Raw genomic sequence first — 14,871 nt, 5'->3', positions numbered from 1 at the left:
AAAGGAAAAAGGGAACCGACTATCTTCCTCAGATTCTTCATCTTTTTTTCTTTCAGGTTGGCATCCATTTTTGAAGTCTTGCTGGTTGCCTCAACAGAACAAACTGTAAATAAAAAAAATTTATATTTTTGTATCAAAAACTCAATACTTATGAATAACATACCATTTATATTATAAAGAGAACACCTGAAAATCTCTTTGTTGTGGTGTCTCCAAGATGTTGTGCTTCTACGAAGAGCAATGTGTCTTTTGGCAATTTCCTGCAGAATAGTCTACTTAGAGATACCATATTGGTAGCCGCCAAGACAATCCATTCTTTCCCAATCCATGGCGTTTTTTGCCAAAAAGAATTGAGGCCCACAACTGAATAAAAACAAAAAAATCATATTAATAATAACAAAGAAAAATTTAGTTTTAAAATACTTACCCTCCCTCTTCTGTCATGTTGCCACGTCGAATTAGCCTCTGGTATACTAATGTTGCACACATATTTTTTCCTTCCAATATTTCAAGGCTTTCGATAGTGACATCAAGTTCCGGCAAACCTTGAAAAAGAAAAAAAAATTAAAACACGTTTTGTGGCAGGAAAGGTTTGTAATACATGAATTACCCGATATGGTAAGCGACACACGATGGAGAAAGGTTTATTTATCATCATCAGCGACTGTCCTACTTTCAACTGGTTCGCCGACATACTCCTGTTGCGAAGGTAACCCAACAGAATGCGACTTGAACTTGGATCGCACATTATTGCATTCCACGTTGCAGTTGCACTCCACCTCCGGTACGAAATGCCGCCACTGCGGCATACAAAAGTTGACCGCCTCAGCCCAATTTTGACCCGCATTAATCACCATGTGATAAGCTCCCGGAAACGTGAAAACGTAATCTCCTGGTCGCTGTTGGATGCAGTGGAAAGGAATGTTGTTTGCCCTCAATACTTGCGGCATAAAGAAATGGAAGGAAATCGGAAAAAGGAAATCTGTAATTGAAAAATTACTAATCAAACATTTCTTCGTCAGTTTCTACACACCCGTTGGTGCCATGGCGAAAGTAAGTGAATGGTATTCACTTACGAAAGTCAATCAAAGCAAAATGACAGCGAAATACCGTCTAATATTTAAGGTACATTTTTCCGTCTAAATAATCTTGTAAATTTTAAAACTTATCTAAAATTTTTTAAATAGGGAAGCGATGATGAAACGAAGGGTGTAGCGGAGCGGTTGTCGGTGACATCAGCAATGGATGCATATTGCCGAAAAAAACAAATAATGGAAGAAATCGAGAAAAAAAGGAAGAAAGTGGTGCGAAAGAGAAAAGAAAATGGTGCGCGTCTTTTCACTTTTTGACACCGTATCAAAAAATACATTGGATCATACTTCACAGGATCATTTCTGTAGTAAATCTTGACTTGTTTCCCACCAGAAACTTGTCTCCTTTCATCCTGGATCCCGCCAACAGAACGGATTCGTCAAGGTCTTCGTACTTTTCCTGCATGGAAATTTTTTCAGGAACAGCGAACGATGATGCGCCCATGGGAGACGCTGCTTTATTTCGCTGAATTGGAGCAAGTGGAGTCCTGTACGGTAAACTTCCTGGAGTTTTAAAGGGAGTTTTTCCTGGTGTTTTGAACTGAGATTGAACTGGAGGAACTTTAAATGGAGTTTTGAAAGCGGATGGCTGAACTTTCGTTTTTATGGCTCTAGCTTTGGAAGCAAACTGCAATGCGGCAGAGGTGGTTGTGATACTCTGAAAATCTGCCTTCACGTAACAAATGAGAACGGTCAAACTGTTACCAGAGAGCGAATCTTTTAAGGCCCTAGTTAAATTCGATTCACGATGCGGAATATGAGAGACATTTTTGCTATTCAAAGCACTTATTACTTTACCCAAAGCTAATAAACCTTTGTTAATGAAAATTCCTTCATTCTTGATCTCTCCCATGACTCCGTCTTTAGCTACAGCTTCTGAACCCGCAAGATCAACAATCTTAAAAGTTGAAAATCGAGATTCGCCATTCTTATGGATCTCCAGCTTTAAACTTATAATGGCATGGGATCGGCTTGATGAATCATTCGACTTCGTTTTTTTTACTTGGCGTCTTAAATTAGCTGTGCGTATGAGATCCAGAGTATTTTCTTGGTTGTGAACTTCCATTTCAGTGATATTTTCCATCACAATGTTTTCAACTTTGTCATTTTTTATTTCGATTTTTTTTACAACTGAAGAAAGCAAGTCAAAGATTTCTTCTTTATATATTTCAAGAAATGAAACTTGAACTTTGGAGATCTGACCATCTTCTTCAGTACTAGCAGTCTTTCTAGAAAATATCCTCGAAATAATTTGAGTCAACAGACCAGCTTCATCATGTTGATAAGGGGTCTCAGTGTTACATGTCCCCAAAGTATAACTTTTGCCAGAACCAGTGGGTCCATATGCCATCACAGTGACATTGTAGCCTGACACAAGTTGTTTCAATAGCGGTACAGCACTGTTATCAAATATTTCTTTCTGGTTACAATCAGTTTCATAAACATGGTCAAACTGAAATTCTTTTTCTTCATTGAATCGAACTTTTGTCGATGACAACTTTACGAGAATGCTGTCTTTGTCGTAATTTTCGTCATTCTCACTTTTCGAATTAGTTTATGGTTTTATTCGAACTTGAACTCTTTCTGGGACATCCATGTTGAAGCGAAACTATCTATCAATTACTTTTACTCGAAAACTGGAAATTATATATCAGAAACTTCCATTAAGATCAAAATAAAAATACACAAGTTAAAATAAAGATAAGATGATACAACAACAGTCAACACTCAACAGTAAAAAAAATGGATATTTACATAGAATAGTTAAATATTTTTTTTTTCGTTTTTTTCCCCGGAAAAGTGCGTTTCTGTTCGATTGTTGTTGTAACTTATTGAAATATTCATTTCCGGAAGCTAATTTTCTTTTCCTCAAATGTGGACTCCTCTTTTTTTCCTAATGATGTGATTCCCTGACTGGCATGTCTACGGTTACTCGTCGAATGGGCCTCCCGACAAGGGCGGATCTTTTTTCTCCCTTTTTTTTCTCATATGGTTTTTCGGGTTGTTTACCTTTGGGGGAGGAGGAAATCAATCTTGGCCCGGCGCACGTTCAAATATTTGGCACACAAGACAGAACTTTTATCACTCGACAATCGCTCGAAAAGATAAGGAAACGCTGACAATCCGTCCCTCCCTTTGAACTGTTTCAAAAAGGCGAATTCTTATTTCAACACCCAAGCGAAAAATCGTTCTTTTCTCCTCTTCTTTTTGCTTCTTTTCATTTGTTTTCGTCTCGATGGGTGCGAGAGAAAAACAATACCGTTTTTATGTTTTTCACACAGAGAGAATTAATCGGCTGGATACAAGCCTAAAGATTCCAGAAATGAAAACTGTGGTCCATCAAATATCGAAAAAAACAAATGCGAAACTGAAACAATATAGCAAATCCATTTGTGAATATTGTCTACATCTAGAGGAGTTCAAAAGTTCCCAGGGACTAAACAGTGTTGTCACCCCCTAATTGTTTCGATATAGTAGCAACCAAGGCACCTTCTTCGCCATCAACAACTACTGCAAGTGATATTTGTCCAAAGCCACCAGCCGACTCTTGGCAACGTAAATTTTTTTAATTTTTAATTTTATTCTTTTGATTAATAAATTTTTTTGTTTTTTACAGCTTTTTGTGAGGACTGAGGATTAATGAATCCGAAGCCATTCCATTTAAACGATTCAATTTCATTTGGAATCCGGAACATGCTGATTGATACTTCAATTCCTTCCCTCTTTCCTTGGTAGTCAGAAAGGCAAATCTAAAAAAGGTGAGCCCAAAAAGGTAATTGCCTTTTTGGCAGTTGCCTTTCTATTTTTTTAGGGCTCTGAAAAGAACCGAGTGGGCCGAGATTCAAGTGGGCCGAGATCCAGGTGGGCCAAGACTCAGCAGACATCCGTCCCATTTAGAATGAATGGGCGGTGAAACGTTAGCTCTTCTGGTGTGACCCCTTCGAAATGTTGTTGTACGTACACACACACCAACAAAGCCTCGCTCGTTAAAAACTTAAAAAAAAACACAACAAAGAAGAAGAAGACGAAGAAGAAGTTTTTCATTACACTGTGTTGTCCCCTATTTTATCCTCGGCCTTCACTTACGATCCTCAAGTTGAACCGCCCCCATGTCCTATCCAGTATCCATTCATGTTCTAACCAATGTATTTTTAAAAAGAGAAATTGTGAATCAATATACTTTTAAAAAATAACAAGAATTTTTATAAAAATTGCGAACAACCGAAGAAAAGAATCACGCTGTGAAAATGGGTTGGAAAACGCCATCATGTTGACTGTCAAGTTGAATCGCTCAATAAAACGACCGTCTCTGCGCTGAGCTGAGATTCTTTTAAAACGGCGTCTTCCGTGTGCAATAGATACCAGATAGTTATTTATGATGATGAACATTAACGAGCTTCCAAAACACAATATCGGATCGTCAGGCGACTTTGAAATCTGACAGAGCGGATCGGATTGCATATCAGTACTTAAACCAGACCCGGAGAGTTTTGTTTTTCATGTGTTCGGCTACTGCTGTGTGACCTGAAGGTGCTGGGCACTTTCGACGAAAATGCGACCGACTCCAACAACAAAATAAAAACATAAAAAAAACCGACAGCGACAACCGAATGCTACAAGTGACAAAAAAAGCAACCAATATTAAAATAAAAAAAAGCTTTGATGTGATAACAAAATTTCATAAATATTCAAATTAAAAGAGCATCTATAAATAAAATAAAAGTTAAACAATACATATTTTCACCAACAACTCTCGCAAGGGATAGTTGTTTGATGTTTGGAGGTTTGCTTTGAGTTTAAGGGTGCTTTGATAGTTAAAAACTCTCTCTAAGCAGCCCTCTTGGCATGGTGAATCGAAAGGAAGTGGGAGACTTTGCTTTTCTTCTTGTGTCTTCCTGCCTCCGCCTAAACTCTCTATCAGCTGGTATGTAAAACAAAACATAAACATACAAAATGACATCTAGTGGTCGTGATTGAATGTAGATTAAGGGGAGATTTGAGATTCATAATAGTTGGTTAATTCAGGGAACGTTCTACGCATCGCATCGCCGGGAATATTCTACGATATTGGAATTACAAATAAAGGGCGGAAAAGTGAACCATAATGCAAAAAAAACATAGCGTCGTATAATTTGCTGTTAATGTAACCGTTTCTTTCAATGTAAGATAGGAATGATTCTCTGAAGGCTGTTCTGTTTTATTATCGAAAATTTTATTAATTAAAAATTTTATTATTTGAATTTTATTTAAATTGTTACGATTGCTTAGTTTTTGCATAGAGATGATGGGGAAATGTTTTAAACCAGGAATTTCAGGCAGTTTAAATTTTTTTTTACCAATTTTAAACGCTGATTTGATGGCGTTTTTTATTTGTATCAACAAACCTATGAGCGCGACTAATTATTATTTAAAGTTCAAATAAGCTCTCTCACATTTCGAAACGGACCCCACGCCATCTATTGTGGGCGGTTCTTTACTTTAAACGTCCCTACCATGTTTACCAAAAAATATCGCAATTTCCTGCCCCAAGGGAAGAATGGAAAGAAGAGACGAAGGAAGAAACTAAGAGGGGACAAAGGAGTGGCACGGGGTTCTCTTTCCTCGGGGCAGGATATTGTCTTTGAAAAAAAAATGCCTTTTACTTAAAAATTAATAACAAATAAACTACAATATCCAGTGAAGTCAGAAAAAAAGAAGTAACTTGCCAGAATGATGACAAATCCTTTAAAATTATTAAACACAAAAATAACCCGTTCTTTCACTTTGTATTATTTAATCGAAAATGAAGCTCCATAAGAGGTCTGTGTTAATTTCAGGCATGTTGAGCCTAATCGAGATTTTCAACCTTTTCCAGACCTGGCAACTCAGCATCCTTAGGTGGTCTATAACAGACCAGCTTTTTTTATAAAATCCTTCCAATATAGAATTGAAAGAAACGGTTAAATTAACAGCCATTTAAACAAAACAATCTTTTTCACATTATAGTTCGCTTTATCCCTTCAGGAGTACTGAAGGTCTACCGACCTTTATTGGTAATTCCAATATCTTGGAATATCTCCGGCAACTCCATACGCAGACCGTCCCCGGAATTAACCACTCTAATGAATTTCAAATCTCCCGGACTTACTCCTTAACCTATATTCAATCACGACTACTGGATGCCATGATATATTTGTATTTTTATTTTTTATACCAGCCGATAGAGGGTCGAGGTAGGGAGACTCGCCAAGGAAAGCAAAGTTCACACTTCTTTCAAATACGCCAAGCCGAGAGGGCATCTGAGATAGAGCTTTGAATTATCAAAGCTCCCCTAACTCAAAGCAAACCTCCAACTATAAAAAAAACTAGTTATCCCTTGCGAGAATTTTTAGTGGAAAATATATTTTTTAATCTTTCTATTTCTTATTATGTATACTTAATTCTACTCTCATATACCTTCGTGGTGTCATCCACAGCACCACATAACATAACTTAATCATCCAAAGCTTAAAGGGCAGGACATATTTGGGGTAGGGTTGGAGCAAATTAATTGTGGGTTGGCTTTCGGAAACCAGATTTCCTTTTGAAAACCGGTTGAGCCGAACACCTTGAACAGATTCTGGTCTATGAGACAGTTTTTTGTGTGATTTCCTTGTTTAATTTTTGTGTCAAATGTTTTTTTGGCATTTATCAAAATTTTTCAAATGAAATTTCAATTTTTTTATTACGATTTTGAGAGCAGTTATCGGCTGTCTTATTGATTTTTTAAATATTGCATTTGCTGATGCGTTTCATTTCCATTTTAGTCTTTGCTGGTACGTTACGAAGCTGTCGAACTACTTAAACTTGATTTCGAAGGATGATGAAAAAAAGATTGAATGAAAAAGCATTTATTAATTGGTGACAACCCCAAGACAATACCCCCAAGATAACACGCCAGACACAAGACAGACACGGGACAGAATTTACAAAAAGAAGAAAAATGGGAGATGTGGAAAATTTTCATCTTTTTTGCGGATTAACATCGTTCAATATAATTTGGTTTCCGAAGAGCTTGAATCCAAGTTTACCCAAGGTTAATCCCAGTAATTCTCCCAGTCATCGTCCCAGTCATCTTCCCAGGCATCAGAGTCGTGGGATGAGCACCGAGATGAAAATGAATCAGTTAAATCGCCGAGATCGTCATCTGAGTCCACTGTCTGTAAGTTTCTTTTCTCCAGTTTCTTTAATCTCTTGGCATCCTTCAATTTCTGTAAAGATTTCTTGCGCTTTCCGCTCACTTCATCAGTACTGGAGCTCGACTGGCTATTGGCTAAAATTATTCATTCAATAAATTTTGTTAATTCATTCAGGCTTAACATTATTTACCTTCATCATCAATCAACTCCTGTTCTCCTCCCTTCTTCTTTGCTTCACCCTGACCCTTAACTTCATCATCTTCGGGAACAGCTGCATTACCTTGCCCATTATCTGAAGGTAAATAATTGCATTCCAATAATGAAAATTTTATGTCATAATTTCACTTACTAGATGTCTTATGCAGGTCATAGTACTCGCTCCATGAATGATGTTGATAGCCACATCTTGGGAAAGAAAAAAAGTAAGAATGATTTTTTATTCTCAGTTAATGTATAGTAGGCCTACTTAATTCTGGCAAAAGTATGGGTATAACAGTAGGATATAACAGTTGGTTTTGTCCTCGGACTCCGATTCAGTCGTGCAGTTGGACATGCTGCTGCACAGACTGCTTTCATCGGATGCTCCATCGTCTCCGTAATCTTCATCGCCCGAAGAATCAAAATCACCTTCACCATCATCTAAGGTACCATCTTCACTCTGTTGATCCTGGCCATCAAAGGTGTAGGTGCAGTTCATAGCATCAAGTTTGGCTTTTTTAGCAAATTCAATTCGTTCTTCCTCCACCTTTCTTTTCACGCTGAATTTTGCATCTGAAAGAGTGAAAATTATATCATTATTTTAGATTATTAACTTAAGTTTTAATTTGTTATAAGTCGTTACAAACTAACCGTCATAATCAAGGTTTGGAGATTCTTCAGATACTTCAAAAGTGTCCAAAGTAAGCCTAGAAAGTCTGGAAAAGAAAAGTATAATTTTAAACTCAAATTACTCGAATTGACTGAAATTAATTTTAGGTTACTTTGCTTTTCATCGAGTTCATTTATCAGTTCCAATATTGGTTCCCCGCTTTCATTTGAAACTGTTGGGAGAGCGCAAGCAGAATCTGCTGAATTGTGAATAAATCCACACCTGAAAAAATTACAGAAGTTAGGCACTCTCATCTGGAAAGTTTTGTTTGCTAATTAACTTACTTTTCACACAGATTCACTACTATCGATGAATGCTCCGAATTTTCACTAATATTTTCAGACATATTGCAAATTCAAAGAGCTCTTTCTACTTATCAAATATCTAAAAAACTTGTGGCTCAAAAAGTCAAAAGATTTGTAGATTTTTAAGTGAAGGTGCCGGTATGCGTCGTCCTCTTCTTTTATTTTTCTAAGACGGAGGGTATGCGTCACTCTCAGCAGTCACTTTCAACTCCCTTTCAACTCCTTATTTTTCTTTTTTTTTACTCTATGGTATATTTTAAAGTGGAAAATTCCTAAATTTAGAGTTATAATTTAATGCGTTTATTCAAATTTCCCGTAGACAAGTAAACTATGGTTATTAGAGATTTATACCATACATTTGATTCATTTTCTTTTTTAAGACTTTCTTGAATTTTTCAAAGAAGACGTCTCCAATTGAAAGGTTCTTAAGCTGTCCTGAGAGGCGGCTTTATTTTCAATTTTCTTTGTTAAATGTTTTTCAAATTCCTCAGATTCTTTAGCGATTCTTTCTTTCTATTCTGGTTAGGATTTTTCTCCTTATCGCCTCATTTAAATAAACAATAAAAAATTAATTCTATTTGTTTAATTTTATCAAAAAAACTCATAGCGATTAACTTACTTTTAAAATCAGCATTTAAAACAACACAATTTGGACGACATCCTGCTCCACCTTCGTTCATCTCTTCAGGGTCAGGGTTTATGGCTTCTCCATATCCACCTGTTGATCTTCTTCGACTTTATTTTCAGTCTCTTTTAGTATACAATTATCATGCACTGCTGGTAGTGTGATGTTTTACACCTTCGGAAAAAGAATAGACCCTAAAAAGTATTAGACTATATTAAACTCTAACAAACTGTTATACAATCTAAACTTACATTTCACAGCGTTAACCGCAGCATTCTTCCTTTTTTTAAATGTCTTTTTGAATCCATTAGTGCTTGGAATGAAGTTTTTCTCTTTGCGTGGTAGTATCTTCTGTATATTGTCCGTGTTCGTCGTTGCCTTTATTAGCTTAACTTACATTCCAAAGCGGTATGAAACTTTTATCCATGGATCTAAGTGATTGTTTGCTATTATCGATTTTTTCTTTTTCTAACTTTCTGTAGAATTACAGAAAATAGGTTTACTTTTGACGCCGACCGCTTTGTTGCTGACCTTACGTATTTGTGTGTGATTCCGTTCACTTATTTACAGTGGGCAGCCAGGCTCCTGTTGTCTTTTAACATTTGGTGTTGAGAGTTCGGGGATGCTTTTTAACTTCAAACTCTGCGTATGCCAGAGCTGCTTCCTTCAAACACCAGGGCTTTGCGTTTTGGTACCAGACGTGCCTGAGCCCGGAAGTTGTCCACAATTACAGAGGTTCTTCGAAGAGTCGCGTCTTTTTTTCTCATTTGGTTCTGGAATTGATCTGAGAGGGAAGCCACAGCTTTTTGCTGTTTGGTTACCACTTCCTTTACTCTTTGTTCGTTGAAAGCTAGGTTTTTTAAGTGCGCCCTGGGAGCCTGCTTATTCAGCAGCTCAAAGAATGGGAGGTCGAAGAGACCTGTGCTCTAGCCGATTTCAGCTACTGCAAGCGTCCCTGGTCTCAATCAAGACTAGTTAGATTTCTTTTTTATGGGTTTAGCCAACTTTGCAAGGGTTCTCTCGCATCGGCGCATGGACGGTGCAGAGCTTCTTGGCGCTGCCACTGAAAGAGAGACAAGAAATTCTAGCTAGTATTCGATCTAGTGCTGGATCGAAGAAACATGTTAAAAACAAGAGGTGAAGAACAAAATCAATATATGTTAATTTTTTTATAAATTACTGGTAATTGCATCTTCCTGCTAAATCCTCACCTACTCAAGTTTACAAAATGACATTTGATTAATATCAAATATACACCAAGTAAAGTAAACCTGGGATGAAAAAATCGACATTGAAGTTTACTTTTTGCATTCCCGGTTATCGAGTATCAATTACCGGAGAAGCAGAGACTTACCAAAAACACTAAGTTACCTGAGTGGTTGAATCCATGTGTGTAGGACCATCAGATTTTTTCCGTAATAAATTTTTTTTAAAGGAATCTTCAGGTTGAAAAAACCTTTAAAAACGTGTAGACAAAACCGACCCATTTGGTAACAGTCAAGAAAACGATAAATGGATGATTTCAACTACATGTGAATGAATACTTTACCTATAGGAACATACTGAACTAAGCTATTTTTTGGACGAACCAGGAAAAAATCAATGTTGCCGTCACTCTTTGTCGCACAATTCAAGAAGTGTAAGAGGACTTAATTGGATTAGAAAAAAACGTAATCGAAGCAGGACTCCTAGTTGAAGTAAAAAATTTAATTTAATTAAAAAAAATCTAAATATAATAATTTTTACTTGAAACTTCAAAAACGGTAGATGACATAGTAATCTACAATTGGGCAAAGTGTTAAAACACATTCACTATTTGATAATATTACATTAATCAAAGTATATATGGATGAATCATAACGCTTAACATCATTATCATCATAATCTTCCCAAAAATTCCCATCGAAAAAGTGTTCAATGATAAAAAATCAATGATTTTATGAATTTTTTCAGGTACTCTCGATATTGATGGTATCACAAAGGATAATATAAACTAACTGTAATTAATTTTAGGAAATCAATCAATACAAATACAATTTCACAATGAAATTTCCGGAATAATTTATTTTTGAAAAGCTCGAAGTGATATTGATGTCAACGTTTCTGTGGTAACTTGTAGTTTTATATTGTATACTTGAAAACAGAAAAGTGACGTTCAGCGTTGCGAGCACAATTCCGTTTTTAATAATGTAATATCGTTAGTCGATATTTAGATTTGCATGTTATTCAAATTGTTAATGGTGTTTTCCAATTTATTGATACGATGCAATAACCTAACTAGGGGAATACTAATACTATAGGGTGCTAACTGATTCGGATGAAACGAGATAAAGCAGATCTGTGTTCACTGTTATTGTTTTTTTAAACTGCCATTTCGCCACTGACCAGAGGCTCAGAGATGATAGGCGTTAATAATGGTTTATTGTGGGATAGTACATCTCTTACTTAAGATTGTTGAGTACAATAAGTAAATGTCTGAATTAAAAGTTAACCCTATTGGACAATAGGTTGATTTTGGGAGGTTGGGGGAAAAATAGACATAGAAACATATATTTCGCGGTTTAAGGTTTGAATAAGTCGTTTGGTTTGTCTTCTTCCGTTGGAAACCTTTACTCACATAGTAGCTAGTATCTGGATCGTTTCTAGGGCAATATACACGGTGCTTCAGGTTGTGGATATCACCCTCTTCGTCTGAAGGCAGGGGTGGGAGGTTGTCAGCATTCTGCACACTCTGAAGATAGCCATCGTCCAGGGGAAAAAAGCGGGATCTCATCTTCTTCCAGCCCTCCCTGAAGATTTAATCCCGTTTGAGGTGGAAGAAAAATGACGTCGATCACGCCTGTAAAATCACCTTAGTTTTCTGGGGTTGGATCGGTTGGAATCTGATTTGGGTTTCAGCAGCAGGCCTTTCCGTCTCTGCATCGAAGGATATTGGATCAGTGCTGCCAAACGGTCGGTAAAAGGAGTAGTTCATTGTTACTTACTTATTTGGTGGTTGCCGTGATCACGCTACATTTTTTCTTTGTAATAGTAAGCCGTTGGCCTTCATGAGTCAGTCAGCTGCATCGTTTTTTCTTACATATATCTTCAGAAGACAATGCCACACCTACCAGAAGAGGAAACAATTACTTTGAATCCCCATGTTTAGGACATAAATCTGTTAACCGAAGTAGTGAGAAGAGTAAGACTCAGCTACATGTTGCTGCCATTCAGGAAGATTTTCACAAAGTCAGAGCATTGATATCCCAATAGGCTGATGAAATTGGCCATCATGGTTGCTACTATATCGCGATGGAAACAATTAAGGGGCGACATAAGTATTCAACCAATTTGGTAGCACCTAGTGTTGAACTGTCGCGTTGTAGGCTGATAACTTCAGATTATATTGCTCCAGCCTCGTGTTTCGGTGAGACATCCTGTTGTCGGATATTGAAACCAGAGGTTTGTGATAACTAAGGACAGTCACCAGCTTGCCAATAAAGAAATATTGACATCCCCACAGCAAGGAAAAGTGCCCCTCGTTACCATCGCTTGACATGTAGGAAATAAATCAAAACTATGTTTTGTTTTCACAAAAGTTCCTCATAGATAGCTGTGAAAAATCCAACAATTCTACATTCGTTTTATAAGTGTTTCGCTTTTCCTATTGCTAACCTTATTCTTTGAAACTATGGTAGCCATCATTTATTGAATATCAGTTGCTTCGGCTGCATATATATGTTAAGCATAGAACTTATGCAGATTCCTCATTATGTTTGAATGCAGGAGTTAGTTGCTTTCCACGAATACAGAAAAAAATGTTATCCAACCAGTTATATGTGGCACAAGGTAAGTGACGAGATCTACACACATTTTCTTTGTTTTGATTAGTTTTTTTTACTGAACGTTCAACTAATCTTATTTCTGAGACGTTTGAAGTGAATTATTGCGTTTTTTCCTAATAGAACAATTAGAATTTCGGCCTCATTATCGCATATCTTATCAAACCAAAGGATAACGTTACAAGTGCTTCTCTTCGGGTATTCTCTCTGACTTCTCTTCGCCAATTTCTCAATAATTCTTGTTATTACCTCCTAATACCATAATAGTTACAAAGACTAATTTTCTTTCTTTTTTTAGGAAATTATGTTATTGATCGCGGTTGAATGCAGACCGTTTTTTGTTGTAAAGTGGCTGCGGGTGCTCTGAAAGACGGATGAGATTGGATGATAAGCTGAATGGAGGTTGAATGCGATTACAGTTCAAGTAAAACAGGGAAATCACTTAACTGACACTCGGAGCTGCAGTGTTGACCAGATTGGTGGTTGGAAGAGGTGGAAAGGGAGTAACGGCGGTAATTCAGTCGGTTAGTTAATCTTGCACGGACGGGACTGGGCAAGAGTGACCGCTCTTTTGCGAGATTGGCAGAAAATGAGATGAAACGAGACCACAAGCTGAGTCAAAAATTACTTTTTAAATTTTTTTTCAGCTAATTGTTTTGTTAACTGAACACATCTATGAATAAAACTCCCACTGACAACGCCCATCAACAGAAAATTACGGAAGGTGAGAAGGATCCGTACCGTCGAATTGCTAGAATTGTGAATAAGGACGTCGACGTCAAGTTGAGACGACTAGACCTGCTTATTATTGCCACACACCCGGATTTCTACGTCTACAAAGATTTCCCGATTTCTCAAAGACTATGATGGTTTTCGAATTGAAGAACACTCACTTCTTGCGAACAATTGTGCTGGCTTCAGGGTCAAATGAAAATTCCATAATGGTTTCTTGTGAAAAATTTAGTTATTTAAAATGCATTATTCAAACCAAGGGATTTCCTTGCCATCAGTAGGCCTAGTCATTTCTTTAAAACACTTATTGAGACTAACTAAAAACTTGATTTGCACAAAATTTTACTTGATTGAGAGAATAAATGGTAAGACGGTAAGTGGTAAGGCAAATTTCTAGAATCAACAAAAGTGTTGCCAAATTGACAAATTTTGTGTAAAAAGTGGTTAAAAGTTGTTTAAGTTAAACGTATACGTTAACAGTCAGCACATAATTACAAATACTTTTAAGTCAACGTCAACTTAAAAACTAAAACACTGTCTTAATGGATAAATAAGGACCTGGAGCGCCAACGAAGACGTGTCCCAGAACTTGATACCGTTCAGTAGACATGTCTATGAATTGACCGCCATGATGAACTATTCCCTTTTAACGAACCTCGTGTGCTCTTTGGCACCGACCTAGTTGAGGGTCGGAATCTAATCGCTGGGCAATCGGTCATAAAAAAAGAGAGGAGACGGCTGACTCTGGATATCCATCGGATTCTCGAAACAAGGGGAGCCCGGAGTCAGCAAGTCGACAGTGATTGGTCGTTTTGCAGCAGGATTACGATGGCCCGTAAATCTCGCTCCCCCGCTGCGGATTAAAAAAAAACAATTGTCACAGCTAACAAGTTAAAATCCATTTCATTCTTAATTGAAAGAAATAAAATCAATGGAGAAACTATAACCGCTAGTTGTCGCTCAAAGCAATAAAATGGACGAAATTTTGTTCATTTTCAATACTTACGTATCACGCCCGTGAACGAAAATGAAAAAAAGAAAGAAGAAAAAAAAAGAACCGCCCACAATAGATGGCGTGGGGTCCGTTTTGAAATGTGAGAGAGCTTATTTGAACTTTAAATAATAATTACTCGCGCTTATAGGTTTGTTTATAGAAATAAAAAACGCCATTCAAATCAGCGTTTAAAATTGGTAAAAATTATTTAAACTGCCTGAAATTCCTGGTTTAAAACATTTCCCCATCATCTCTATGCAAAAACTATTGAGCAATG

General features: G+C 37.0%; 2 protein-coding genes and 1 pseudogene across 2 annotated transcripts; 1 reads left to right on the top strand and 2 right to left on the bottom strand.

Annotated features, from left to right (window-relative positions):
* Positions 1–272: 272 nt before the first annotated feature.
* LOC124341707 (chromosome-associated kinesin KIF4-like) lies at positions 273–3,747 on the bottom strand. Its single transcript, XM_046794645.1, has 5 exons — positions 3,707–3,747; positions 1,423–2,632; positions 674–899; positions 428–545; positions 273–363 (listed from the first exon to the last, which is right to left on the bottom strand). Exons 1-5 carry the CDS (start codon positions 3,745–3,747, stop codon positions 273–275), a joined length of 1,686 nt encoding a protein of 561 aa, XP_046650601.1.
* Positions 1,370–1,513, top strand: LOC124346231 (annotated as a pseudogene).
* A 3,400-nt stretch (positions 3,748–7,147) lies between the features above and the next one.
* Positions 7,148–8,463, bottom strand: LOC124341705 (lisH domain-containing protein C1711.05-like). Its single transcript, XM_046794641.1, has 7 exons — positions 8,402–8,463; positions 8,235–8,339; positions 8,099–8,163; positions 7,744–8,020; positions 7,599–7,654; positions 7,440–7,541; positions 7,148–7,383 (listed from the first exon to the last, which is right to left on the bottom strand). The coding sequence occupies exons 1-7, from the start codon at positions 8,461–8,463 to the stop codon at positions 7,148–7,150; spliced, it is 903 nt and encodes a 300-aa protein (XP_046650597.1).
* Positions 8,464–14,871: the final 6,408 nt, after the last annotated feature.

This window comes from Daphnia pulicaria, chromosome 6 (genome assembly GCF_021234035.1).
Source record: "Daphnia pulicaria isolate SC F1-1A chromosome 6, SC_F0-13Bv2, whole genome shotgun sequence".
NCBI lineage: Eukaryota > Metazoa > Arthropoda > Branchiopoda > Diplostraca > Daphniidae > Daphnia > Daphnia pulicaria.
This window is presented reverse-complemented; position numbering and strand designations above follow the sequence as displayed.

Excerpts from the sequence above, each read along its gene's own strand:
- LOC124341707 (XM_046794645.1), bottom strand. The coding sequence starts at position 3,747 with ATGGCTTCGGATTCATTAATCCTCAGTCCTCACAAAAAGCT. Across the intron at positions 2,633-3,706 it reads CTCAGTCCTCACAAAAAGCT|TGAGAATGACGAAAATTACG; the intron begins GTAAAAAACAAA and ends TAATTCGAAAAG. Across the intron at positions 364-427 it reads AACATGACAGAAGAGGGAGG|TTGTGGGCCTCAATTCTTTT; the intron begins GTAAGTATTTTA and ends GTTTTTATTCAG.
- LOC124341705 (XM_046794641.1), bottom strand. The coding sequence starts at position 8,463 with ATGTCTGAAAATATTAGTGAAAATTCGGAGCATTCATCGATAGTAGTG. Across the intron at positions 7,655-7,743 it reads ACCAACTGTTATATCCTACT|ATGTGGCTATCAACATCATT; the intron begins GTTATACCCATA and ends TTCTTTCCCAAG. Across the intron at positions 7,384-7,439 it reads GGAGTTGATTGATGATGAAG|CCAATAGCCAGTCGAGCTCC; the intron begins GTAAATAATGTT and ends GAATAATTTTAG.